This window comes from Melospiza georgiana, chromosome 8 (genome assembly GCF_028018845.1).
Source record: "Melospiza georgiana isolate bMelGeo1 chromosome 8, bMelGeo1.pri, whole genome shotgun sequence".
Taxonomy (NCBI): Eukaryota; Metazoa; Chordata; class Aves; order Passeriformes; family Passerellidae; genus Melospiza; species Melospiza georgiana.
The window spans coordinates 32,074,954-32,102,404 of NC_080437.1; the positions used below are offsets into that span (position 1 = coordinate 32,074,954).

The 27,451-nt window shown below is 45.5% G+C and overlaps 1 protein-coding gene across 1 annotated transcript; it reads left to right on the forward strand.

Annotated features, from left to right (window-relative positions):
• The first annotated feature begins 860 nt into the window (after window positions 1-860).
• On the forward strand, window positions 861-17,157 carry BAG3 (BAG cochaperone 3). Its single transcript, XM_058029114.1, has 4 exons — window positions 861-1,031; window positions 11,907-12,224; window positions 13,896-14,276; window positions 15,848-17,157. The coding sequence occupies exons 1-4, from the start codon at window positions 861-863 to the stop codon at window positions 16,619-16,621; spliced, it is 1,644 nt and encodes a 547-aa protein (XP_057885097.1). The 3' UTR covers window positions 16,622-17,157.
• The last annotated feature ends 10,294 nt before the right edge of the window (window positions 17,158-27,451 follow it).

A 27,451-nucleotide genomic window follows, 5' to 3' on the forward strand; every position in this document is an offset into this window, starting at 1 on the left:
GTAATAAGAATTTATCTCCGAGGGATTCACACTTGGAATTCTAAGCAAATAGCTTTTAGAAGGCAACTTCTGTGTTTGAGGGACACCGTGCATTCACTCTACTTAGAGTAACTATCGACAGGCATCTGCGGCTGCTCCTGTGACTGTCAGATGACTGCAAGCGGTGTGGTTGTGAAGCACAGTTACCTCAAACCAAACCCACCGAGTCCATGAGAATGCCGCTGCTTTAAACCTCACACACACACTCTTTGCCTTCAGGTGTATTTCTGAGTGAAACTCAGAATTGAGACATGCATTTGCAAAGCGCTGAGAAAGTTCAATCCAGTTGGATCCGACGAACAACGCCTGCCCACACCCTCACTTGAGAAGCATTATTTTTGTTGTTTATCTGCCACAACCTCGAATTATCAGTCACGGGGCAGGGCGTTTTGGGGAGGAGCTTTGATCTTTCTCTCAGGGCGCGGGGCAGTCGGTCGGAGCCGCCCTGCCGGAGGGCTGCGGGCTGCCCCGGGACGGGCTCGGGGCGCGGCAGGGACCGGCCGGGGCAGGAGGGCAGCCCGGGCTGGTGCCCTCACCCCGCGGTGCCGGTGCCGAGCAGCCCTGCTGAGAGCCGGCCGTGCCGCGGCGGCTCCCGGGGCGTTCCCCGCCAGCCCTCCCCGGTACCCCGGGGGTCTGCCGAGCCGCGCTGGACACAGCCAGAAGTTTCCAGCCAGCGACTCCTCCGCCCTCCTCCTCCTCCGCGTCCCGCCCCTGGTCCCTCCCCCGCCGCCGCCGTTTCCAGACAGTTCCAGCCCCGCGCCCCCGCCCCCCGGCCCGCGGCGGATAAAGCGGCCGGCGCGGCCTTCGGGCTCTGCCCCGCCATGAGTGCCGCCGCGCAGAGCCCGCCGCCGCCGCAGATGGAGGGCAGCGCCGAGCCGCTGCCCCCCGGCTGGGAGATCAAGATCGACCCGCAGACCGGCTGGCCCTTCTTCGTGGATCACAACAGCCGCACCACGACGTGGAGCGACCCGCGCCTGCGGGCAGCGCCGCAGGTAGGGCGGGAGGGAGGGAGGACGGGGGTGGCCGGGCCGGGTGTCCCGGCGGGGCGAGGGGGGTCGGGGGCCGCGCTCCCCGCGGGGCGCGTGGCGATGCCGTGAGGGCAGGAGCTGCCTTTTGTCTCTGACGCACTGCAGTCCCTTTTTTGTGCATTCAATCATTTGATACCTCGGCCCTGTAATGTTTATTTAAAGTTGGTTAAGTCCGCCCGGCCTGCCAGGGGAGAGGCGAGCCTGTTTTATTTTTCAGCTGTGAACGCTGGATGCCTTTAAAAAAGGAGCGACCCGGCTCGGAGTCCAACTTCTTTTTTCTTTCCCCGTTTGCTTTTCCCTGGTCCCAAACTCTGCCGGCAGCTGCCGCTCCGGTTTTGTCGCGAAGCACGCTCGGGGAAAAGCCGCATCTCAGTCCAAATATGTCCATGGAAGGAGCGGCGCTGAGGGGAGAGCGGCCGGGGCCCTGCGGGGTGACCCTTTCGGGTCAGCTCCTGCGGCTTTTGGGGAATCCAGCGCGGCCCTTGGGGGATCGCAGCCCTCTGACCCAACAGCGCGGTGACTGTGCTGGGCAGAAAGTGCTGGAAACTTGAGCCGGGTTGGATTTGCCTGCTGGGAAAGCGATTCCCCGGGGTCTCGGCGCGGAGCATCGCGTAACCCCGGGCGCGCCGGGCTCCCGGGGCGTCCCTCCCGGCCGGGGGCTCGGGCACGGAGATCGGCGGGGCTGGATCGGAGCCTGGGGCTGGCGGCTGCCGGAGAGGGGCCGCGCCGGGGAGCGGCGGCTGCTGCGGGGCCAGGGCCGGGACACGGCGGGGCCGGGGCCGCGGGAGCCTTGGCCAGCCGGCGGACCGCGGGGTCGGGGCTGCGGGAGCCCCGGTGCCCCGGGGGACAGCAGGGTTGGGGTCCGTGCAGCGGCAAGGAAGGGGCCGCGGGATGCGGCTGCACCGGAGCTCTGTTGAAAGTTTTTTCTCCCGTTCCGTGCGACGCGCTCGAGAAGCGTTAATTATTTTATGAACTTACCGTTTCTTAAAATAGTAATTGCCCGGTTTCCGAGAGCAGACCGTGACTGAAAGCTCGGTGTGAGAGCAGCTGGCCTTGGAAAGGAAGGGACGTACTTCTCTATGTCAGATTAACCCCCTTTGCAGCTCTCTAAGTGCTGGTTCGTTTGGTCTATAAATAAATTCTAGTAATAATGCACAGAGGTCTTAGAAAAATGTAATTTGATAATAAGAATATTAGAATAGCATGGCAAAAAGTGTTTTCTCTCCTTTTTGGAGGCACCTGCTAACGCTTGCTGTTATGGTAGTAAAAATAAAAATAATGTGTTTTTTATAACCATAGAATGTACTTGAGAAGAAAAGCGTGCTGTTTACTGAAAGGGTTTTGTTCCAGGAATACCACTTGAGCCTAACCCATTTAACAGAATAGTCAGATTCAAGCTGCTTTCAATAATTGTGTGAAGAGAGTTGGAAGCTGTCTGATGGATCAGCCCTCTGCTTGAGTGGGTGCCTGAAACAAAACAAATTTTCACCCCTATCTCTTGTGAAATCTGTGGTGATGAGAATTGCCTCCGTGCCTCTTCTGCCAATTGCAAAGGCAGTTACAGGTACAAAAAGCTGGATCTGCTTTTCAACAGCTTTTGTGGGATACACTGTTTTCCAGTCAGGAAAATCTGTTACTCCTGGCTGTGAGCAGGAACGTGTGCTTTGGGTTTGTTCACTGGGAGACAGAGAAATGCCTCTAGAGTTGAGCTGTTGATTTCTGGGAGTTCCTAGCTAAAAAGGTCCTCCTTTGGCAGTAGAAGTTGTGTGTAACTGCTCTCACAGCGCCATTTATCAGCCTCGAATTAAATGTGTTTGCTGGAATTCATGGACAGCTGCTGAAATCATCAGTTTTTTGAATACCAGTGTATTTCACAAGGACAGGTACTAGTTAGCAAAAGAATCTTAGAGTCAGGCCCAAGGAAAATATATCTTTCTCTAAATATTGTCTTAGCTGGACAATGCCAAGGAAGGCAAATTACCCACTGACATTGAATTTCAAATCCAGCAAGGATTTTTGAAGATGCCAGACTTCTGTTAATACCTAAACAGGTAGGAACAGCATAATCACAGATGAAAGCCAAAAAACACAGATGTGATGGGGAGAGCTTTCTGATTTCCTTCATTCTCAGCCAAGCTCAGCTGAGAACTTGGGGCTGTTAGAAGTGATCTGACAATCACAGAAGCTGACTGCATGTGTCAGACTTGATGCACCTTTTCAAGAACAATTATACTGAGATCAAACTTGTGCTGACTCTGTCACTGTATTGTTTTCACTGAAATCTGACAGTGAAATTAGCAATGTTTTGCCTCCTTTGAGGTGGTTTTACACTGTATCCACCAATATTCTGTCTGTGAATGTTTGTTCCCTTTCTGACGAGATTAGGCAATGAAATGAGGTGTTACAATTTAAGTGGGCAATGACTGGAGCACAGTTCTAGGGCTGGCTGAGCTTTTCTAGCTGGGTAAGAGTATAGCTGAGGCAGAGTTGTAACAAAGTCCTGTTGTTCCCAAGTGCTTGATCTTGCTCTTCTCACTTACCCTGGGCTTAACATCAGTGTAGCCTTGCTGGCTGCAGGAATCTGTGCCAGACACATAATCGGGTAAAAGTTGAAGTGGCTCTTTGCAATTTTAACCCATGACAAAAGCATTTAAAAGCAACAAAACCAGACCTTGTTTTTGCATTTATCTCTCTATTTGAGGTGCATTTGTGAATTCAGGATCTCTGTTATTTCCTCATTCAGTCAGACCTTTTTTATTTTTTACTGACATGAAGGATGGGTTTTCTTCTGCATGTTTTCTGTTATGTGTAAGAAATCACTGCAGCATAGGGGTGGATTGGGGAGCCCTTAATTAGAAAGAGGAAAAATCTCATGTTGTTTCAGTGAGATATAAGGAATGACTTTGCAAATGACAGAAAAATGTTTATTAGTGAAGCTTCCTGGTAGACTAGTGGTTTTTTCAAGGATCTGATTAGTTAACAGTAAGACATTTAAGAAGTAAGGTGAAATTAATACTGTGAAGATGTATAAAAATCTAGTAAAAAATGTGTTTACTAGTGATGCCACTCTTCCTTTTTTTTTGATAGAATTACTCATTTCCTATGCTTATTTGTTGTAGTTATTTTCTGTGCTAACTTAGAGTATCACAGGTCTGTGTACTTCCTGAAGAATTGTCTCATGGCATTAAATTGTTGACTTGGTGTTCCCCAAAGTGTCGATAAAAATAGATTTCACTTGAAGAAAGCAAAGGTTTGTATAGGTATTTATCAATACCTCTTCTCTGTGTTGTTTCCACATGCAGTAAACCCCCTGGGAAATAATGCAGCTAAAAATTATCCAGAGGAATTGACTGTGCTGAGCTTCACTAACAGGTATTGGAGTGATCAATAGCTCAGTGGTGCCTTGGGTTTGAGATAAAAGCTGCAGCAGCAGCCAGGCACGGGTCGGGGAGCAGCCATAAAAGTGATCTATGATGAGAACTGGCTGCAGCAATCACTGCACAGGCCTGAACAAAGGAAGGAGAAACCATCTCACCCTGCTGCTGATGCTTCACTGGGGAACAACTGACTGCACCTCAGTTTCCATCCTCTCCCTTCATGGCTGTTGCATCTCTTTTCTCTCTGCTTCCCCAAATAAGTCTGAAGTCACTCAATTCACATCTCTTTAGCAGTGGGCTTATTTTTGAGCACTGACTTCTCGTGGTCAAGTTGACTGAAAAATCCTTGGTAGACCAAATTAGAGCTTGCATGGAGAGGTCAGAACAGCCTCTCTGGAGGTGTACCTCTCACAGTGGTTCTCCTCAGGGGAGGGGAATGTGAGGTCAGCTTAGTAACATTTAAGGTCTCTTCCACCTGCAGTGTTTTTACTTTCCTAATGCTGATGTGCATTCTGTCAGGCTAATAAATTAGTCACTGGATTAAAAAGGTACTGCACAGAAAAGGCTCAATAGTAGGAGTGGTGAAATTATCAGAAAGGGACTTTGGGGAGGGTTGTGTCTTGGCTTTGCCCAGATTCCCTGCTGCTGCTTGGTGTAGTTATTTAAAGCCCCCCCTGACAGAGCGTGGTGAGCAGGGAGTTCACTTAGGGACGTATCAATTAACCTGCAAACAAGGGGTGGGGCTAATTGGAAATAAGAGACAGGAGCACCAGGAAACGATACTGGAGATAAAGCAAGAGGAAAAGCAGAGAAGGTGTTGCAGGGTTCTGTGGAACTCCTGGCACTGTGTGCCCCTTATCTAAAGGACAAAGGAAGAGTACTTGTGCCAGGTGGCAGCATTCTTACCTAGGAACTGTATTTTTAACACTTGTATGCACAGGCAGAACTTTTCCATGACTACATGGCAAAAATAGAATTGTTCCCACTTGAGCCATGATAAGGCAGGTAACAATTCATTATACTTTGGGGAGTGCAGACAGTATCACTCTGTAGGTGAGCTGTGGTCTCTCTTCATGCCAAGGTGAAGGTAAATGTAAATTAGAAGAAAAAGCTTGTTCACACAGATCACATTACTTAATTATAAATGCTGTATCTTAAATATGTTGCAGAAGCTGTTGGTTTGATTATTTTTATTTTTCCTTTTTGGTTTTACAGACAGGAAAATCAGGCATGGGATGGGGAAGAGACTGGTCTGACATTACCCAGTAGGCCAGGTAGCACAGAAGTGTGTTTTTTATGGCTGATGGTAATTAATAAAAGGGGTGCAATGTAGCAAGTGCTTTTATAGTGTTGGAAAATTGCCCTTTAAGGAAGAGAAGTCAGAAAGCTGCTGTGTACAAAATGAAATTTTAGATGGGAATTTGAAGCCTGACTATAAACTGAAATTCATGGCCCACTCTTCAAGCATTATCTGCTTATTCTCCTGTTTGTTTTTGTTTTTTTTTTTTAATGAGGCATTGTTTTGCTAATTTTTGAGGGTTCTGCTTTCTGATGTATTTCAGATTCCTGGGTCATAACTAATAGGAAAGCAACAGTTTGACCACCTGCTTCTTAGGTAATGAGGCAGTGAACAGAAATAACTGAACAGTGTCATTCTCATCCCCCTTGGCAAGGGTGTTTGTTAGCACTCTGGGGGGCTGTTCTCTAACTCCATCCACTAAAGCTGCAGGGTGGGTGGTGATCCCAGCTCTCTAAGAGCACTCTGCTCCTGGGAGCAGTCATTGCTTCTGTCTCAGACATGTTCAGTTTGGCCCACGGGCTGCTTTCAGTGCCAACTTCCACATGGGCACACTGGGCAGGTGTTGTCATGTCCTCACCAAGGCATTTTAGCTGAAGAAAGAATCCTCCTAGTGATTAAAACAGGACAGGTTTTAGTACAAGATTGATCTGCAAGATTGCCAACATATTTGCTCCAGTAAGGCTCTGTGTTCTGAAAAGCTGAGGATCAGTTTTCTCCTTCAGTTTTGAATGGTGTTTATTTATTTCTAATGGCATCGGTTAGAGCGAATGTTCATGTCATTCTTGTATAATACAACTTGATAATTACAAGAGAGAACAAAAGGCCTGTTTGCCTACACATGTGTATGTTGGGAAATAAAACTCAGCATTCAGCAAGTGGAACATCAAAAGCAGCTTGGCCTGTAATTGGGTTACATGATGCCACTGACACCAAGTCCTACTGAGACAGCTCATGCAGCTAAGCTTATTCATGGTTTCCTTCAGTCATTAGCTAATGATATCTTGCTCAAATGCCTATGTGCTCAGTCTATATATTTAAGCACAAATTGTGAGTAAAAGGGTGAGAATGCAAGTGTGTGCAGCAGCTGAGGCAGGGCTGGAAGAAGTTTGGAGTCAGCACTGAGAGTAAATCACTGGGTACCTTGGAACCCGTGTAGTTCTCTGGGAAGTGTTAGTAAATCCCAGCTCATGCTGGGGGTGTGCTATTGATATGTTCAAACACACAGCAGACACGAGGAACTTCTCAGAAATACTTGGGATATGTTGATTTCTGTTGGTAGCAAAGGTGGTGTAGTACTTTTGTAGTTCATGCGCCAGAGAAGGAAAGGAGGTCTGGCCAGAAGTAAAGTCTGAGTGGCTGTGGAATCTAATTCCAATGGTTAAAATTTTACCTTTCTATGACAAAAATGGTATTTCCTTTAATAAATAGAATAGTTACTTCATTCTTAATTTGAATACTGGATTCCTCTGGCTTTTTTGTTATTCATGGCAATTTCTGATAAAATGCAGGTTTCAGCAAGTGTGTGAACAAAACTTGGTTGTTGTCACTCATTTTGGTTATTGCTGTATTTGATTGTGAAAGAGCAGAATTATGCTATTCCCTTCTTCCTAAATATATAGGATTTGGGCTTCAAGTTATAAAAGGTGTGTTGTCAAGTAAGATTTTGTCAAGTACTGGTGTTTTCTCATTTGAGCAACCAGATAATTGTTTGTGTAGTACTCTATAGCAGCAGCTTACAAGTTCAGAACGACACTGGGGTCATGGTCCATCTGTTTGCATACAGAGAAGTTGTTTAATCTCTTGGCACTGCTGGTAAATTTTGTTTTCCCCTTGCTAGATAATATTTACAAAACAGGTACAATTTAAATACTTGCACTGCTGCTCTGCAGGAGCTGCAGAGGTGCTACATGTGTGAATAACATGTGCTTTAGAGACTGAATTGATTGTACTGCAAATAACATCAGAAGAAAAATGCAGGAGTGCAATGGCAGCAAAGGAGGTTTTAGACTTTATTCTGTAGACCATTTCAGTATTGGAGGAATGACAAATGTATTATGTAAGGAGTCTCAAAAGGGAGATTCTGAATTTGACACAACTATTCAAGTCATTTAGCATGAATAGAGAATATTTTGACAAATTTATTTCAAACAGTAGAGCTGTCTTGGAAAACTCCAGTGGCAATTTGCTGGCATCAGCAGTGGCTCAATTTGCAGGTTTGTGTTTGGGTCTGGAATAACACTTGAGCAGACTTGAGGCACACTAAGAGTTATCCATTATTCAGATGGTGCAGCTGTGCTGGGAGCCCTGGTGCAAGGCTGTGCTTCTGCTCTTGCTGTCACTTTTTTTATTCCAGTGCCTCTTGGCTTCAACTCACTTGTAAATGGGAGCAAGTTGGAGGATTTTAGTGTCAGTCCTGACAGTGCCCTTCCCACGGGAAGCCAGCAGTAGGATGTGGGGGTATGAAGTGTTTTTTCCAGTTGCACAACTCGTGCTGGCTGCACCTTTATTTATCCTGGTGATGGCCTCACAACAGAAACGCTTGTCCCGAGAGCTGAGAGCCCTGTCCCTGCTCTGAGCAGCTCTCCAGGCACAGCTCCACTGTCCCTCCTGGGCCAAACCTCTCATTTGCCTGGATGTGATGGCTTACCTCAGCACCTCCTGAAGTGCTGGATCAGGTTTGAGTCCCTGTGGGTATTTCAGGCTACCTGAAATGTCATGTAAAACTGTTTGCAACATTTCTGAGCTGTTCAAGGCAGTTTTTGCATTTTTGTGCTCCCTCCTTTTGGGGGATTCTCTCTCTTCAAGGTAAATTAAGTGTGTGATCACACCTGGGATTGCTGAGAGTCAGTCCTGGTACTTACTGAAAATTAGTTGATACTCTGCTGTTTGTAGCTACTCAGCTTTAAGGAACTTCTTGTGTCCTTAGATGAGGGCGGGAGAAATTTGCTTCAATTAGTTTCAGTGCAGAAACCTGAGTTGGGTTCCTGTTTTTTCAGTACTTAAACCAGGAAGGATGGTGGACTAAGACTTGTCATTCATTTGTTGGTCATTCTCTTTGTGCAGATATGAATTAAATGTGAGCTCTGGACTTTTTCTAGGTAACAGATTTGTTAATGTAACAAGCAAGAATTGTATGTGATAGAAGGCAAATAAAAAAATGGCTACTTTTTGTTGTGCTGACTGTTCTGTGGAATTAAAGCATTAGGAGAGAATCTGTGAATTTCTTTAATGTAGTGTGAAGATGAGTGTTTTCCATAGCTTGATTCCATTCCTCCCCATTGGCACAGTGTCCCCAGGCACACCTGAGCTTTTCCTGAAGTCTTCTAGAACCTGTTTGCCCAGGCTGGAAACACAGGCTCTTCTGCACAGAACAGAACTGCTTTGGCCAGGATTTTGGAGACAGGGACATTGGGATGTACACACACTCCCTGCTGTGTCAGAGTCTCACTAAATACAGACCAGAACCCAGGGCCTGCTCAGTGGAGTCATTCCCCAGAGATGGGAATTTCAGAATACCTGGATTATTGTCCCTGTTTGTGATTGTACCACAGTGGGAGGAAAAGAAACAGGGAAGAAAGAATGTTAAAGATGTGGTGATACAAACTGGCTAATGTAGGCAGCTGTTTGTAGAGTTAAGTATTAATTAAGTGTTGAAGGGGACAGTGTAGAGCAGGAAGTGCTTTGTGATGAGAGCACCTTTCCTAAACCTGATCTGTGCCTCGGGGCCACTGATGGTGGGAAAAACAAGGACGCTGCCCTTGCTCTTTTACCAAGGGCTGTTCCAGTGTGACTGCACAGCTGAGGCCTCTGTGGTTAGACCTGACTGCAGGGGAAAAAAGCCTACAGCAAAGGACCAGCTTGAAATACTAACTTTCCACAGGAGCAGCACAGGTTGTCTGAAGCTGTGAGGATATGTGAGAAATTGTGGGAGTATGGTCTATTTAAAAAAATAGAGAACAACAAAACAAAAACACCTTAAGTATTGACAGAAGCTTTACTTAATTTATAAACTGGATGCTTTGAAGAAGCAGTCCAACCTGATTCTTGCTTTGGTTTTGGGCTGCCTCTTTTGTGTTTCCTAGCAGGGCTTAAGTTGCAGAGGCAGATTTCTCAGATTGCTGAGAAGGTTCAAAACAAGGGCAGCCCCATGGGTCTGAGCATGAAAACAAGGGAGGGGAAGGCCATGGCTGGGCTCTTTGGGAGGGGTCCATGGAGGGGAGTGGGATCCTGTCCATGTGGAATGATTTATCATTGTGGGGCACTCCAGAAAACTGGAGCTCTTGTCCCAAATCAAAGACAATGCAGACCCCAAAGCAGCTGCTCCCTTTGGGCAGCTCTGTACCCCAGGTGGGGCAGAGCAGCTTTGGCTGACAAAACCTTCTCGTGCCACATCCCCTGTGGGTGCTGCAGGCCCACCCAGCTCCCAAGCCCTTCCCTTAGAGCCTCTGGAAGTGAGGGAATCTCCTTTTTATAGCGGTGGGAGCCGTGGTAGGTGGGGTGGCTGCTCGGGTTATGGGCAGGGACGCTGGGGCAGCAGAACGCCCTCAGTCAGCGCCGCACCAAGGTGAGGCGCTGCTTCCCGCTGGGATCCACGTGGGATCCATGGCCTCCCCTCCAGCCCAGCCTCTGACACACGCTTGGCTCCAGCACGGCCTCGCATTGTTGTCAGCTGAGCACACCTCAGGTTTATTTTTTATTTTCCAACAAATGCTGTTTGCTGACGTAAGGGCACATCCCTGCGGATCCCGGCGGAGCTGTGGGGCCAGGGCTGCTGGAAGGTGAAAGAGCGAGTGAGTGTTGGTGTGGGGGGTTCTGAGAGCCCCTGAGAGCCTGTGTGGAGCACAGGAATGTGGTTTCCTGGTAGGGTGAATTTAAAATGACTCATCCGTGGATCCTGGTGCAGACGTTGGCATGAGATCATCCTCGTTGTGCAGCTGGGAAAGCCAACTTCACATTGCTTCTCTCTGCGAACTTTCTAGGCCTGGCTCTCCTCTGTGCCTCTTCTAGAATTCTTCCTTTGTGGAGGATTTTTTTTTTTTTAATGAGTAAAAGGAAATGGAACAGTGGGGCTCAGACTTTCAGGCTTTGAACTTGCTCCCTTCAGTGTTTTTTGTCTTCATTAGTTTACAGCCTCAATTCTTTGTGGTTTTATTGCAGAAGAAGAAGAGAATTCTCAGAAATCACTTTTTAAGGTGATACTATCATATAGTAAGAACACTGATAGTCTGGTTGGTAAAACAGTGAATTCCTGATGAATTAGTATGTCAATGTGTACAGGAGCAACATGAAATATTTTTGCAGCTTAAACACCCCTTTAAAAATAGGGTTTCCAACACTTGCACCATATGTCCCCTTATTAAATTCTCCTCTTACTGAATAATGACATTACCCTCTGAATGACAGAGGTGCTTGTTACATGATCTGACTTAGAGATACATCTGGAACTTGGCCCTCACAGGGTCTCAAAATAGAATGACCGATGCAGGAAGAACTTACTAGAGGACTTGTGAGGGCTCTTAGCACAAACCACTTACACCCTTGCCAGAGCTTTGACATTGTCCAGTGAGTGTGCTCAGACAACACAGGGATTTTAAAATCTTGCTTTTCAGTGTTTTCCTCTTTGTTAAGCTATCCTGTCGTCCCCTTCCCTCTCCCTCAATATTTACAGAACCAGATCCTCCTTAGCTGGAAGTGAACACATTTTCAGTGTGCCTTGTCAGTATTTCTTCCAATAGCCAGTGGGAAGAATGATACCAACAAAAGCTGTGCTTCTGTTGGGATTATTCTTCTTTGCAAGTGTCTTTTCAGATGTAGCATTGAGAGGTGCTGAGGGGACATGTCTTTGGTCCCATTGGTACTTGTTTGAATTGGATGAGGAGGCTGGGCTGGTGGCTAAGTGCATGATAAAGAAATCCAGGTGGATTTGAAATACGAGGTGGCAGGTATTTCAAAGAACAAGGGAATGCTTATGAGAAGTGGGGGTGAAAGCCCCACACAAAAGCAATTTTTCATCTTTGTCCCCTTGCCTGCAGTGTTGGCTGCCCTGTGCAGGCCTGACAGGCTCTGAGCCCCTCACACGCATCTGATGCTGCTTTTAGGGCAGCTTTCTCTCACCACGTTTATTGAGCTACCAACAACTGTCTGTGCTGTTTTCCCTTGCAGGAAGGCCAGTCCTCAGCCAATGGCCCATCTCGAGAGAGCCCCAAGCAGCCGGCAGCCCGAGAAGGACACGTGGGCTACCCCAAGCTGCGCGCGGGCTACATCCCCATCCCCGTCATCCACGAGGGCCTCGACGGCCGGCAGCAGCACCCCTGCTTCTCCTCCCCGCAGCCAGGCCTGCAGAGGTACAAGACAGAGGCTGTGCCAGCAGCAGGGCAGGCCCAGGCACCCCTCAGGGCGGGCTATGGTGGCCCCGAGTCGCCGGCGGCCGACAAACAATGTGGACAGACACCGGCAGCTGCGGCCACGCACGGAGCCGAGGTGAGCGTCAGCGCTGCTGGGCTCTGCTCGCAGTGCTCTTTGCAGCGTTTGTGGCCTGAATGTCACACATGAGGAGCTTAGGAAGCCCAGCTCGCCACAGGATTGTGTTTTTTCCCAGTGCTTGCAGAGTACTGAAAGTGCACAGTCATGGCAGCATGAATATGGATGGGTTTTTTTCTGGCGTCACCCACTTCTGTTCTGGAATGATTCTGCAGAGATAAATGCAGAGCTGAGCGGGCCCTGTGGCAGGGGAGGGTTTTTTAGGGTTTGTGCAGGTTCTCCTACAAGTGGAGAATGCAGACAAGCCTCTTGTGTTCTGCACCATGAGTCAAAGTGGGAGAGACAAGTGTCCAGTCAGCTAACAACCCAGGCCACTTCAGAAGAGCTTTGCTTCCTAATTGCAAATTTCAGTTGTATGAAATGGATTTACACATATACACACATTTAGAAGTGAGTTGTAAAGTATTTTTGTCCTTCAGTGGCATGTGAAAAAAATTTCAGACTATGGACTTCTGTGAAAAAAATGTCACCCTGCTTGTTTTGTGTTTCAGAAGTTGGGATTTTTGGCTCCTCTCTGTCGAGAGTTAGCAAATTGGTATTCTTGTAATATATGGAAATATAAGCCTCATTTTTATTCAAAGTAAGATGAGCAGGAAATTCAGCCTTTACCAAGCTGAAAACATATCAGGTCTGTAATTCAGCAGTGGTGGCATCTTCTCTGAAACCCATTTGGAGTTTGAAGAATGTAATTAAAATCCTGCTGGCAGGTTTCTCAGCTGTTTTGACTAACCATGCCTTGTCTAAGACAACAAGCTCAGCTTTTCCTTCTCCCAGCTGTGTACAGCTTTGCCCTCTCTGCAGAGTGCCTTTAGGAATGTGTCTTTTGTGCCACTTAAAGGAGATAACCAGGGAGGGAGGGCCTCAGAACTTGCTGTTACACACTCAGGCAGTGCAGTGTGGGTACCAAGTGACCAGAGCCTCTGCTGGGGACCCTGCACTGCACATCAGCAGTGCCACTGATGGTGCTGTAGTGCAAACCATCATTTATTTATCCAAGGTTCCTGCTGTTCCATGGGCAGCTGAGCAGTTGATCAGAACCAGAAGAGAGATCTTATTCCCCTTCTCTCCTGCAATGCCTGATCTCTCCTCTCATGGCTCAGTCTGGCCTTTCACAGGAGAGGGGGCAAAGGGCAATTAGCCATATCTGCATCACCAAATTAATGACATGCTCTTAAAATAAACCCAACAAAACACACAAAATCTGTTTGTGTGGCGAGGATCAGAAGTCAGTGCTGTGTGCTCTTAGGGGTTTGGGTTTGTCTCCAGCTCATAATTTGTTTGCTTAGCTTTAGTTTACCTCAAATTTAACAGGTTTAGACAGGAACAGCCATGCAAAAGCAGCAAACATTCTGACTGAGCATCCACTCCCTGCTCATTTCAGGGCTGGGAATGCTGTAGCTCAGGTTCCTGCTTGTTATAATGATGCTCTCACAACTTATGTGGTTTGTCTAGTGAGGCTCTTGGCCAAAAAACCAGAGAAATGGAGTCCTTGCACGCTAGAAACACGAATTCAGTTTCTATGATGATTGCCCCCTTTTCTCTTTAGAAATGAAAAGTATTGTGCACACACAGTGGTTAACATTTAATCACGGATTTTTGTTTTCATGGCAGCCTCAACCTCCTGGAGCATCTGACCCTGCAGCAGCTTCCCCCCAGCCCTCTGGCAGACCCAACGCGGGGAGCCACGCGCTCCCTCGCGGTTACATCCCGATCCCCGTGATCCATGAGAACATGCCCCGGCAGCCAGCCCAGCCCTACCACCAGGCTCAGAAGACCCACTACCCTGCCCAGCAGGGCGAGTTCCAGGCCCACCAGCCCGTGTTCCACAAGATCCAGCCCGAGGAGCGGGAGCCCAAGGCGGCGCGGGCGCAGTCTCCGTTCCGGGTGGCTCCGAGAGGCTCCTCCAGTCGGGAGAGCTCCCCGGCCAGGGTGGGCACCCAGGTGCAGCCCCCAGCTCCCATCCGAGTGCAGACAGTGGTAGACAGACCCCAGGTATGTGGAATGGGGAAGTGATTCACCTGCCAGGGGCCTGAGTGTGGCTAGAGCTGTAAAATGAGCTTGTACTAACACATACATGAAAGCACCTAAAGCAGTCTCCACTGCTAAGATTTAAACAGACTGGGAGATCCTGAGATAAGCTGCAAGTTGCCTTTCCACCTGTCAGGACTGTGGTAGATCACTGAAATATGATTTAATCTGCTCTTGTCAGAGTATAATTTGGTGTAATTACACTGAGGTCACTGATGTTGCATTATGTTTATGAGATGAAAACCAGGTGTGTGGGATTTGTGACATCTATGTAAATACACTTGACTGATGTCTCAGAGCCATTTAGGGGATAGCATCAGATGCACAAAGTAGTTTTTGCTGTGAAGAAAGGGGATAAGCAAAATCCAGAGCTTTTTATTCTTCTGGCTTGAAGCGTGTTCTTGGTCATAGAACCTGCTGCTCATGGAACATTTTTTCCATGTTAGAATTCTTAGTAAAACTACAATTAAAAGGCTACTGGGAATTAGACAGCTGTGAGTGTGTGGAAGAGGGGGTATGTACAGAAAGAACCTTTGATTTCCTCTCTGGAGATTTTTCACATTAAAAATGACAGAAGCAAACTTAGGTTAATAGTTTGAAAACCCAGGATAGGACAAAACTAGGAAGACTCAAGATTTAATGGCATATTCTAGATCAGTGCTAATTTATTTATCTTTGTGGGTGAGAGTTTGCTCTCCCTAATCAAATTTTATGTTTACAGGTAAAGCAGTAACAGATTTCTAGTGTAGGCCATTTACATACTTGGTTGGAATAAAGTACAGCTATTTTACTATTTAAATCCATGAGAGCTGGATTTAGTATCTTTCAAAATCACTGTTTATGTGCCTGAGTAACTAAAGGGGGTGTCAGAGGGAGGAAAATGCAGATCTCCTAAATTTCAGCTTTCTGCTAAGACTTCAAAACTAATCTCAATTTCAAGAGATTTCTGATTTGATGATTTAAAAGTGGAGTAATCCCAAGGATAGTCTCTAATCACTACAGTGTAATAAGATTGACACAGTAACCTCTGCATGTAAATAGGTTAAAGATTAAAAATAAGCACTAACCAGAAAAGGAATGTCCTGAAAGCAGGAATAGGATGAGAATATCCCAAAGTGTGATTAAAACTCAGCAAAGTAGTTGGCTTTTCAAGAAAGATGAGCCCTTCATTAGTGAAACAGGATGAAATCTTTCTTCAGCAAGAAATCTCACTGACTTAAGCTAGGTGAAGGCTTTGCTCAAAGGTCCTGTCTTTTAAACCTGCATCTGGGGCTGATTTTATTGAGCATGGGCAGGATTTGGTGGGTTAAATTTGATGTTTGAGAGAGTTGATTGGTGACTATAATAACTGTTCAGCACAGTGCTGTTTTTTCAATTTAAAACAGTAAAATTCAGCAACACTCAGGGAAGATTAAATATCTCATGTGTGTGAAATTGCACTGCTAGGGTACAGACAATTAGATGGTAGATTACTTGTTCTTTAGAGGGAAATAAGGAGCTTTGTGTCTCAACACAAAACTTGCCTTGCTCACCAGGTTTCTCAGCAACAAGTCCCAGCTCAGGAGCCACCAAGACCAGCCCCTCCTCCTGAAGCCAAGCCTGACAACAAGGCAGCCCCGCCGCCCGAAACAGAGGCACCCTCCACATACATCCCAATCCAGGTCACCCACCAAGAGCCAGATCCTAAAGCACAGCCCCAGAAGCCTCCAGCCATGGCAGAGAAAGCTGATAAAAAGGCTCCTTCCCCTGCCAAGGCTGCTCCCCCCCAGGAAAGGCCTCCTCCCGAAGAAGCGGCGCCGCCGAAGACAATGGAAACAGGAGAACCTCAGAAGCATCCTGGTGTTTTGAAAGTGGAAGCAATTCTGGAGAAAGTACAAATGCTTGAGCAGGCAGTCAACTCCTTTGAAGGCAAGAAAACTGACAAAAAGTACTTGATGATTGAAGAGTATTTGACCAAAGAGTTGCTAGCCCTAGACTCAGTGGACCCTGAGGGTCGCGCGGATGTGCGCCAGGCCAGGAGAGATGGTGTAAGGAAGGTCCAGACCATTTTGGAAAAACTTGAACAGAAAGCAGAAGATGTCCCAGAACCTGTTCAAGTTGATGGACTTCAGCCAAATTTTCCAGAGCCTAAACCACCACAGGAAATCATGGAGATTGAACCTGTGGAAGTCAAGAGCAAGGGAGATACCAGTAATAAAAATGCTCAAGAGGAAACCAAAATGGAAAGACACCAACCTGAAACCAAGGAAGAAGTGTTTACCAATCTTGCCACCACAACAAACACATCCAATAACCCAACTGAACCATAGCCACGTGCTGAAATCAAAATCTCTCAGACTTTATAACTTAAAGTGTGTTTAAGTGAATTTTAAGTTGCATGCATTTCCGGAGCTCTTTTCAACTGGTTTTAATCAACATAGCAGCTTGGGACACAGTAAACACTTTGTGGGGAAAGGAGGGAGCTAGAAAGAAAATGATGCATTTATCCTTTATTCTTACACTATGTAAAAGACATGTTTCAAAAATAAACCCTGTACATTAATTGCTTTTAGATAAGCTGAATGGAAAAGAAAAATGACTTCAGGGTTAATATTGATGCGTGTTGTTTCAGGTGTATTCTTTTGCAGGTGATTTTTGTAAAATCAGTGGCCTGCATTGTCAGAATACCAGTCCTCCTACAAGTATAGCCACTCTTAACAGTAGTGTTTTTACTTTTAATGTTCACAGTTGGGCACTTTAAGTAATGATGGATAGAAAGTGTGCAAGAAACTGTAGGGATATTTATATGTGTGCAGGACTTCAATGCTATATTTTAAGAGGGAAATAAAATAATATGGAAGCCTAATTTAGTCTTGTGATTTTATAAACTGGAACTGTAAAGGCAGTAATTGGTTTTAAATACACTATTCTGAAAACAGACGTTTTATTGCAGCATTATAGTTGAAGTCTGACAGCTGTTTTCTCATCAAGGCAAAAACATTTATCTATTCATGTCCTCCCTTCTGATGTTGTTGCTGTGTCACATCTATGGATTGAGAAAGCAATTTGGCTGAGCATTTCTGCCCCCTCACCCTGGAAGTCACCATTTAACTGAAATGTCTATAACATTGAGATCTGTGGTTGTCTTACAGAAATTTCCAGATCTTAACTTCTTCTGCAAAGTCACTATTGTGTTATTAATAGTTATGAAATTTTGTATGCAGAAGTACAAAATTTTTTTGTATTTAGAAATACATTTTGTATTCATAGAGTCAGTAGGATTCCTCTCACTTTGTGAGCAGTTTTAAGCAATGCTTTGTTCAGAGAGATTAACAATTTGTACTTGAGCAAGAGAGAGAAACCATTTTTCTGCTACAGCCATGTGAAATGAAAGCAGCAGAGTCAGTGCAGGGTTTCCTAACTGAAATCCAGAAGTTACACTTGACTTGTTAACTTTAAAAATGCAAATTTTATTTCAGCTGGTAGCATGTTTGCAGCATAGAGCCCCAAATTTATGAATGCCAAAACAAATCTGCTCAAGGCAATTGATCGCTTACTGACCTACACTTAGAATCATGAGAGTGCATTTGAAATAAGGTTTAAGCCCATCTGAAAATCTCTTCTTTTTAAGAGGCAGGTTGAGAGTGGTCATTGAGAACTGTCACTCTTTATTTTAAAGTAACAATACAGCATGTGAATTATACTGCAGTATGTGTAGCATTTGGGCTGTGAACTCTCTGCTTAGTTGTAGGTGGAAGGTTGATGTTGCTTCTTGTTTCATTTTCATCATCAACAGCACTGTGTGAGAATACACAATGTCTTGTAACCTTTTGGCTGCTCCAGCTTTGGGAGCAGCATTGAGGCATTCTAGAAGAAGAGGTGTGAAAGTTCAGCTGCTTGCATAATTCCTGCATGAACTCACTTCGGTGGCTCATTGCTCATGCAGGGTTACATTTCAGCTGAGGACACAAATCTGACATCATGTAACAAAAATACTTAAATTGAGGAAAATCAGCTGTGGATTTTCAGAACTGAGCTCTCTAAGCAGAGTCTGTGGGAGGTATAAGGCCCTATCTTTTAATGGTTTCTCTTAGTAGACCACTAAAATGATCCAGATCAAAACCAGCTTGTTAACTGAGGTGGCACAGTGGAAATTAGGGTTATTTACAGTATTTACAGACAGCTAAACAGGTGCTAGATTTCTAATCCATGTCATCTGCTGCTAATGGGGCCTGATTCATGTTACATTATTCAGTGTTGGTCAGAGTAGGTGGAGTCAAACTGAATCTCAACTGATGGGCTTCTTTTAAGAAGCAGAGCTGGAGGTGGAGCTGCCCTCTGCCAAGTGCTGCTTTAGAACTTGATTCTTAAAGTCGGTGCTACTACTGCAGAGTTAGGTACAACTCAAAACAGTGAGGTTTCATGCTGTGGCCTAATAAGGGAAAGCACATTTGGCTGCCCTGGAGCTGCCTAGCAGAGACTGGTGCTCTGAGTCATAGCTCTTTGTTTCCTCTCTTGCTCAAGCCTCAACTGCGCCCAGTCCAGTTTATATGTCTGGACACATCAGCATAGCTACAAATCCTGCAGGAGGGCTGGGAGGAGGGAGTGGCCATGGAGGAAGCAGCTCAAGATTCCCACCCATTCCCTGTGAGCTCCTGACCTACTCTGTGCAGAGCCTGCTTGCTGCCTTGACTGGGTACCAAGGCAAGAGGAAGGGGATTCCTCCTCCTCCTCCTCTGCCTTTGCTGGGTGGTGGTGCCTGCTCTGTGCTTTGGCCCTGGGTGGCAGCTGCAAACTTGGCTTTGGAACTCAGGTAGAAAGCACTTAGGAGCTTAAAGTCATAAGAATTATGTTACATTAATTCTCAAATACAGCTGTGCACAACAAACAACAGCTGTGCTGTTCAATGCAAGGTTTTGAAATACACTGCATTTGCAGTAGCCATTTCAAAAAATTGAACAAACATTAAGAAATGCAATTTATTCAAAAGCAAATGATCCCCTGTCAGTAAAAAGGCACTGATTCAGCTCATTTGAAAGTAGCAGGAAGGATTTGAAAAGCCTGTACATGGAACCACAGTAAAAGCTTAGGCTATTTTCTGATTGCACTATCTTGTCCAGCTAGTGCTATTTTAAATGCCAGTAGTGGCCTGTTCTCTATATTTAAACCTCACAGCAGCAAGGCATTGTGTTTCCTGTAAATATAGCACTTTGACTATTTATTTACAGGCTGCCAAACCACGCCATGCCCCGAGGAAGGGGCAGCAGCTCCATTGCCCCCAGCAGCAGGGTGAGACAGGAATTGGTGTCTGATTCCTCTCCAGAGGGAGGGACAAACCCTTTATCTGGGGTCTGTTTTGCTTTCAGCTTGATGTTGGCTCAGCTGTGTTTGCAGGCAAGGTGGGGAAGGAAAGGTGGACAAACCACACTCCACCCAGGAGGCAGGAAAGCAGCACAGCAGTTTGTAGAGGCAGATTCTGCCCCTGCACCTGGGTCAAGGTAAGTCAAGGAAAGCCCTGATCCAGTGTCCTCAGAGGATAATTAAAATAATTTATAAATAATTATAATAAAAAAATAGCTTCTGCTGGCTGGCACACAGCTGCTGAAGAGGACAAATCTCAGTCAAGGTATGCTTATGAGAAGGTTTTAATTTGCTACGTTTTCAGCTTCCCTCCTTAAATAATGTGCATGTCTTGATCTTTTTAAATACTCAGGTAATCAAATAGAAGGCACCATATCATGAACTCAAATAAAACATGCACAAACATGGGGGGACATTGGCTTAGACTAAAGGCTGAGTAATGGGCAATAATTTCTGTGCTTTTGGTCCTGTTGTGTCCAAGAAGTAAAATGCAGATGTCCTAGGAACAATCATAGTGCTGTAAAAGTTGAGTATCATAAAATTTTGGGTTTGTTACAAAATCCAGCAGTAAAACAGCTTTTTTGACAGAAACAAATCCAGCTTTTCAGGGCCACTTGGGTAAAGGAGGCCTTCAGGAAAAACTAATCTGAGCTCAGCACTCGCTGTGGAGCACAGATTGAAGCCAGAAGTTATCCATACAAAATACCATTTCCTGCAGCCTTACTGTAAATATTAAAGCTCCAAAGCCAAACTTCTCTGGGTAGATATAGTACTGCCATTAATGAAATATGAACACAATCATTTTAGTATTTAGCAAGCAGTGGTTTTATTGGCACTTTCACCTATTTATGTGCAGCGGTACAGGAGAGCCAAATACAAGTGTGTTTATTCTTTCTTGAGATAAATCTTTTGCCTAAAGATAAATGGGTTACTCTGAGATCCACTGGCCTTTAAGACTGGATAATTTGTGTTCCTGAGCTCTGCCCAAAGCTCACATCCGTGGGATTGTGCAGGGGATCAGTCCCTGTGCCTGTGAACCACGAAGGGACCGTGGATGGTCTGTAACACTAGAGACCAGTGTAACTGAATGCCAGCCCCTCTAATCCAGAGCAGGAGTTATTTTAAGATGGGCAAGAGGCTGGTTACAAAGCAGGGGAACACACCAATTCTCACTCAAACACCTTTCCAGGATCTATAAATATGCAACTTAAAAAGAATAAAGAGGCTAGTTCAGTTGTTCCTGCTGGAATTTCCACTCCAGAAGCTGGAAACCTGCATGAGAGGAAGGAACAGGTCCAGCCAGCCTCTAGCTTCCATATGTCCTTGCACCAGAAATTGCAGGGCAAGCAGAAGTGGAGGATCTTGCATTAAATTTCAGACTGTAAGAAAAAAAGCACATTTGCCACACATATTTCAGAAAACAATTCCAAAGGGCATTGATCTGTGAGGACACACTTCATGTTTCAGAATTAAAAATGCAATCTGGAGTTCTTCATCCCTGGTTCTTTACATTTGACATCTGTTCAAGGACTGTGCAATGTTCTCTGACGTGTGCCACAACAAACAGAAATCCCTGATAGGGTTTGCACTAAAGATAACACTGTTGGAAGTCTTGGGAAAAAGGCTGGAGATAGAACAGAGATGAAAATAATTAACTCTTTCTAGTTAATTATTTCATTTCTAACATGGTGCCTATGTTAGGAGTGAGGTGAGCAGGCAAGAAAATGTAACAAACGTTGAAATATTACTACTTACATCTATTCAGTGGATAGATGATTAATCTGACCTCACAAATATAATTTTTAAGAATGGGGGGTTAGCTGAGTTTTAAAACAGTACAAGAAATACCCTGAATTTAGCAATAACAGGGTTATGGAACTTAGCCTGTTTTTTACTGCATTTATTCAGCCCCTGACAGTGAACAGATGAGATTTGCAAAATCATCCACATGGGTTACTTGAAGCCCTGATTTATTGCTTTTCATCATTTTGTGAACTTTGAGTTCTCATCCATTTCTGTCTTGTCAGGAAAGCTCTGTTCCTTCCATTTGCAGAAATGAGCAGTGTCTGGAATAATTCCCTTGTGTTTCCCCCAGGGCTGGCAGGCAGATAATGTGGGTTTTTTCCTGCAGCCCATACTGATCTGTGGCAAAGAATAGGAGTTGTCAGCACTCTGGCTTGCCACTCCAAGTGCACAGCTCAGATTGTAAAATCTGTTAGTGAGAGCCATAATGTTTAACCCAGTGTGAGCTTGCCTATTTTATTGAAATCAGGATGAGATGAAAGCAAGGAAAATTTAAAGCAGTTTTGCCCAGCAGCCACACATGCAGCAATTTTTGCTTCCAAAGGACTGATGAAATGATAACACACATCCCCAGCTGGGCATTTCAGGTGTTGGTGAGTACTTGGTCCCCAGGACCTTCCTTTGTGTCACAACTGATGATGAGCTCCTGTCTCATCTCCATTCCTGCTTTCCCCAGCTGCCTTTCCACAACCATGAAATGTTTCTTTCCCTTGACCTATTACCACTTAGAAAAAAGGGCAAGACAGAGCATGTGAAGATTTCTCTTAAAAATTTAGAGAGTTTGGTCAAAAAAAGTACTGGGAGTTCAACTCCAAATTCTCTCATCAATTAAGAGCGATCTTGACCTTGAGCCAATAACCTCAAACATTTATCAAAGTTTCTGCATGACTGCATACCCAGTATAAAGCCAGCTCTTAAGATGGAACATGCCTGGAAGAATGAAAACAAGGATCAAGGTAACTATAAATCAATCCAAATTGGCCTTCTCTCCACCCAAGAGTGAAATCATCCAAATTGCTTTAAAACTTTGGAAATTTGCACTGTGGCAGATGGAAGCATCTGCTGGTGCTGAAAGTGCACTGAAGCACTACCAAATTTAAAATGGCCTTATTTGTTTCATTTAATTCCTAGGATTGTTAACTAGAAATCTTGTGCATCAGAGGTATCTTTTCATTCTAAGGAGTAGTTACTTCAATATGCTACTCTGTGACAAATAAAAGTATCAGGACTGAAGTTTAGCTGTATGGATGTATTAGATTACACTGAATAAAGGATATAAGGTAGGGTTGGATAACAATATCATAAACAAATAGTGCTGCCTAGAAACAGCAGGCATAGACACATTAAAATATTTAAGGTACCTTTAATATTAACTACCTAGCAACAAGTTCCTGATTACTTCAAGGAGAATAGGCACTACTGGAGAAGGCAGGAATTATAGCAATTATTATTGTTATACCTTTTTTCCCCCCTCAGTAACAATTAGACACGTAATTCCTGTTATATAACATACAATTACCTGCGTAGGGAATCCCTGCCTTAAATAGTTTGTGTTTGACTATGCTAAGAAAGAGACTTGGTTGTGAAATTAGAGGATGGGATTTGATAGAGCTGCATGAGAAGCTGCATGGCTGAGCTCTGGTTCCTCCCATGCCTCAGATTTATGGTGTGAGCCCAGCAGCCCCTCTGTGTGCACATCCCTGGTTTGGGATTGCAGTCAGAGTCCAATATATCCAGCTGAGAACTGGGGCGGGGCGTGGGTTTTGATGCCTCAGGTTTGGCTTTTCTATTTTTCACATTCTGTGCTGCTTTAGTGTGTGGGGCTGGGCTTCATATGAGGGGATGGTGAGCTCTGTGCACAGAGCAGGGAGACAAAACAAGTCCTGCTCCAGCTGGAGAAGTAAATTCTGTAAAATTCTGTCCTTGGTCCCTGGGGACCAAGGACAAATGATCCAAATCTCAGGCCCAAGAGCATAAACATCGTGAGCTGGAGAGAGAAAAACAAGAAGGATGGGACTGCATGGGCTAATTGGACAATTAACTCCAATATGCAAATGGAGCAGAACTGATCAAAGTGAGAGACCCTTTGGGACCATTTTGCTTCACCTGGGGTGCAGCCCTGGCTGGGCTCTTGTGCTGCCCAAGGTGTGTCCATTGAGGCTTTCTAATAAATCCCTATTTTATTCTTTAGCTCTGTCCAGCCTCTGTTCTGGGTCAGCCCTCACAAGGCATCACTCTCTCCTGCTGGGACGCTGCTGATGTCACCTCACCCGCCTGAGTGTCCCCATGAGGGTCCCAGAGTGGCACTGCCACCTCCCTGCAGCACCACTGCCCCTCCCAGGCACCAGCATTTCCTCTGCTGGGCAGGAAAAGCAGCAGGGCCACGATGGAAAATGGTTTCCTGTGATAGTGAACAGAACTTTGCCACCTTGCCTGTGCCCACCGTGCTGGCAGGGCGCTCCCCAGCAGGGTGGGCAGGCTCTGGGGGATGCCTGCATTCACAGGGTTCCTTTCCAAAGCCTATAAAAGGTGCCAGGTTTGCATTGGAGGCCCTGGGGTCCTGCAGTTCTGGTTTTAACAAACAACATTGACATATCCAGCATTTTAACAAACACTTTCAGATTTGACTTCCAAACTGGGTTTTGTAGAACACTGATTGCACATGACACTCTTGATCTTCACATAAAACCAATAAGTATTTCCAGTCTGGATCTACATGAACATAATTACCCCAACACAGGCATTAGAGTTTGTTTCAGTTTATAAACCCCCAAAAAAGCCACTGGCTCATTTCTGCACCTCTTTATTCCATAACCACAACTCTAATCCTCATTCCAAATCTCAGAATCATCCACAATTCCAATCCATCAATCTCAAAAGAAATACAAGCCTGCAGATTCAGAAAGAGCAAACCCAGAATTTTTCCAGCAGCTCTTCTGGAGTGAGCACAAGCAGCAGCTCTTAATTTCCTGTGGGCTTGAAGCTGAGCACAAGCTAACTGAGGGAGAGGATGGTAAATGGAAGGGGAAAAAGCACTGGGGGAAGGTGTGGTTTCCAATACCTTGCTCTCAGTGACACCTGCTTTGAGATTAGTGAGCAGGTCAGCCTTGGTGTGACAGGCCTGGCTTTTCCACAGGAGAGAATGAATCAGCCAGCTGCAAAACCAGGCCCTGTATCAATGCTCGTCCAGAAAATCTTGCAAATTTTACTCACTCACTTGAATTTGTGTTTTTTATCAAATGAGGAATGTAGAATTGAGACATATCTTTATTATTTGTGAGTGTGTATTGTACTTTCCTCTGATAAATCTGATAAAAGTTATTTCTTTACCATAAGTGATGCTCTTTTGGTTTAATTAAAATGAAACATGCGTCCTCAGATTTTTACAGAGAGGTTTAAAGCATTTATCTTTATAATTTATTCACATTTTGCACCATCCAAGCTACACTACCAAGAGGGTGAAATTCTCTCAGTGTCACATGGTGATATTTTTACTTTTTGTCCCTCAGTTTTCCATTGGGAACTCTGCATGAGTCTCCAGTATTTGTTGATGAAGGCTGATCCATCAGAGTAATCCCCTCCTGCTGCTCCTTTTCCTGTAACTCTCCTCTCAGGGGCAGGAGATTTAAGGAGCTTTTCGTGCTGACAATTTCCCCTGTCCTCCCTGGTGGATTTTCTGTCTCAAGGACTGGACAGCCAAAGCTGTTCAGAAATTGGAACAGAGCCTGAGTACATTTATGTAAATGACAGAGCAAGAAGAGACTCAATTTTTGTATTAGCTCAAATGGACATTTCCAGTGTGCGTCAAGCAGGTTATCTGCAGGAGGCACAAAAAACCAAAACCTCAAGAGTCTGTCAAATTTAAAATCTTGGCAAAAGATTGGCAGAACAAAACCCCAATAGTCTCAAATTTAAAATCTCAACTCCTGAAGTCCCTTGGGCTTGATCTGAGACACTTGTTCCTTACTAAGGTGTTTTGTTCCATGATCCATGCTCTGCTAAAGGCAAAACCCACTCGGTGGAAGAACCTGACAGTGCCAGTGAGTGGTAATTAAACATTCATCATACAGATTTTGAGATGGGGACATTCAGGTTAGATTTCAGAAGAAAATTTTTTCACTCTCTGTGTTCTCAGGCATTGGGAATTGGTTGCTCACAGGGATGGTGGTGTCACCATCCCTGGGGTGTTCAAGAGGAGCTGGGTGATGTGCTTTAGGGTTTAGGGATGGACAGCTGGGCTGGGTGATCCTGCAGGTTTCTCCCAGCGTTGGCAATTCAGTGATGCTGTGACTGTGACAATTCAGAGATTCTGTGACTCTGACAATTCAGAGATGCTGTGACTCTGACAATTCAGAGATGCTGCGACTGTGACAATTCAGAGATGCTGTGACTCTGACAATTCAGTGATGCTGCGACTGTGACAATTCAGTGATTCTGTGACTCTGACAATTCAGAGATGCTGTGACTGTGACAATTCAGAGATTCTGTGACTGTGACAATTCAGAGATTCTGTGACTCTGACAATTCAGAGATTCTGTGACTGTGACAATTCAGAGATTCTGTGACTGTGACAATTCAGAGATTCTGTGACTGACAATGCAGAGATTCTGTGACTGTGACAATTCAGAGATGCTGTGACTGACAATTCAGAGATGCTGTGACTGACAATTCAGAGATGCTGTGACTGTGACAATTCAGAGATGTTGTGACTGTGACAATTCAGAGATGCTGTGACTGTGACAATTCAGAGATTCTGTGACTGTGACAATTCAGAGATGTTGTGACTGTGACAATTCAGAGATGCTGTGACTGTGACAATTCAGAGATGCTGTGACTCTGCACCCATAAACGGTCCATGAGAGCTCCATGAGCATTAACCCAGAGGTGACAGAGCCACCTTGTCCCGGTGCCCCGATGTTCGGCGCTGTGCGGGGACGCTCCCCGCTCACCCGCCCATCCCGTCCCTCGCAGCGCCGCGCTATGACGTCACAGCCCCGCAGTGACGTAGGCGGCGGCGGCCGGCAGGGGGCAGCAGCGCCCCGCGGATGGCGGCGCACCCGAACCGGCGGGTTTACCCCAAAAACGGGGCTGTGACGTCACCACCGCACCGGGACAGGGACCCGCACCGGGGCACCGAGCTCCGCACGGCGGGACAGAGACGGGAGCGCTTGTGCCGGTCTTAGGGCGCATCAACATCATTATGGCTCAGGTGCTGCTCTTAGAACCCTCCAAAAACTCAAAACTGCAAAATAAGAGCACGATTTAAGTACTCCCAGTGCTTTGTATCAGTTATTTTTACTTATACAGACTGGGAAGATGTACTGTGAGGAGCAGCAAGATATAAAATTTCAGCCCTGCTTTTAAATAAAGTGCTGCCTCAAATGAAGGGTTAGGCTAACAATCTCCAGAGGTCCCTGCTGGCCAGCATTGGAACACTTTGATTTCTGAAAAACCCATTTTGAAAGGGCAAGATATTAAAATCCCAATCAATCTATTCAGTAAATGTTTCTTTTGGTGAGGGTGCTCCTGGTCAAAGGCAGGCTGGGTCAGAATTCACATGAGCCACGGTTCCCTGAGAGGAAGTGATGGCACATCCCTTCAGAGTGACTTATGTCACCAGGAACAGCTGCCAAGGAGCCACAAACCTCTGACTCTAAGGATTGCTCCAATCTTTATGATTTGAGAGCTGAGACAGCCTTCCCTTCAACAAACTGGGCTGTAAGAAGAGGACATGTAAAGCACAGAGCAAAAATTGGTCTTTGCGTGATGGAGTAGTGACCACACAAATTAATCCTATTATCACAATTGTTGGGGATTATTTTTCACCCGATTTCCATCTCAGGGAACTTTGCATGCTCCTGTTTGTTCTTATGCAGTCTTGTAATTAGCTGATTCCAAAGTGCTTTCCAGTCATGAAATGCTCCATGGCATAGGTCATGTGCCCATTATTCCAGTTTACAATAGCACAGGGAATTATTTGAGTGTCAGTTATATAA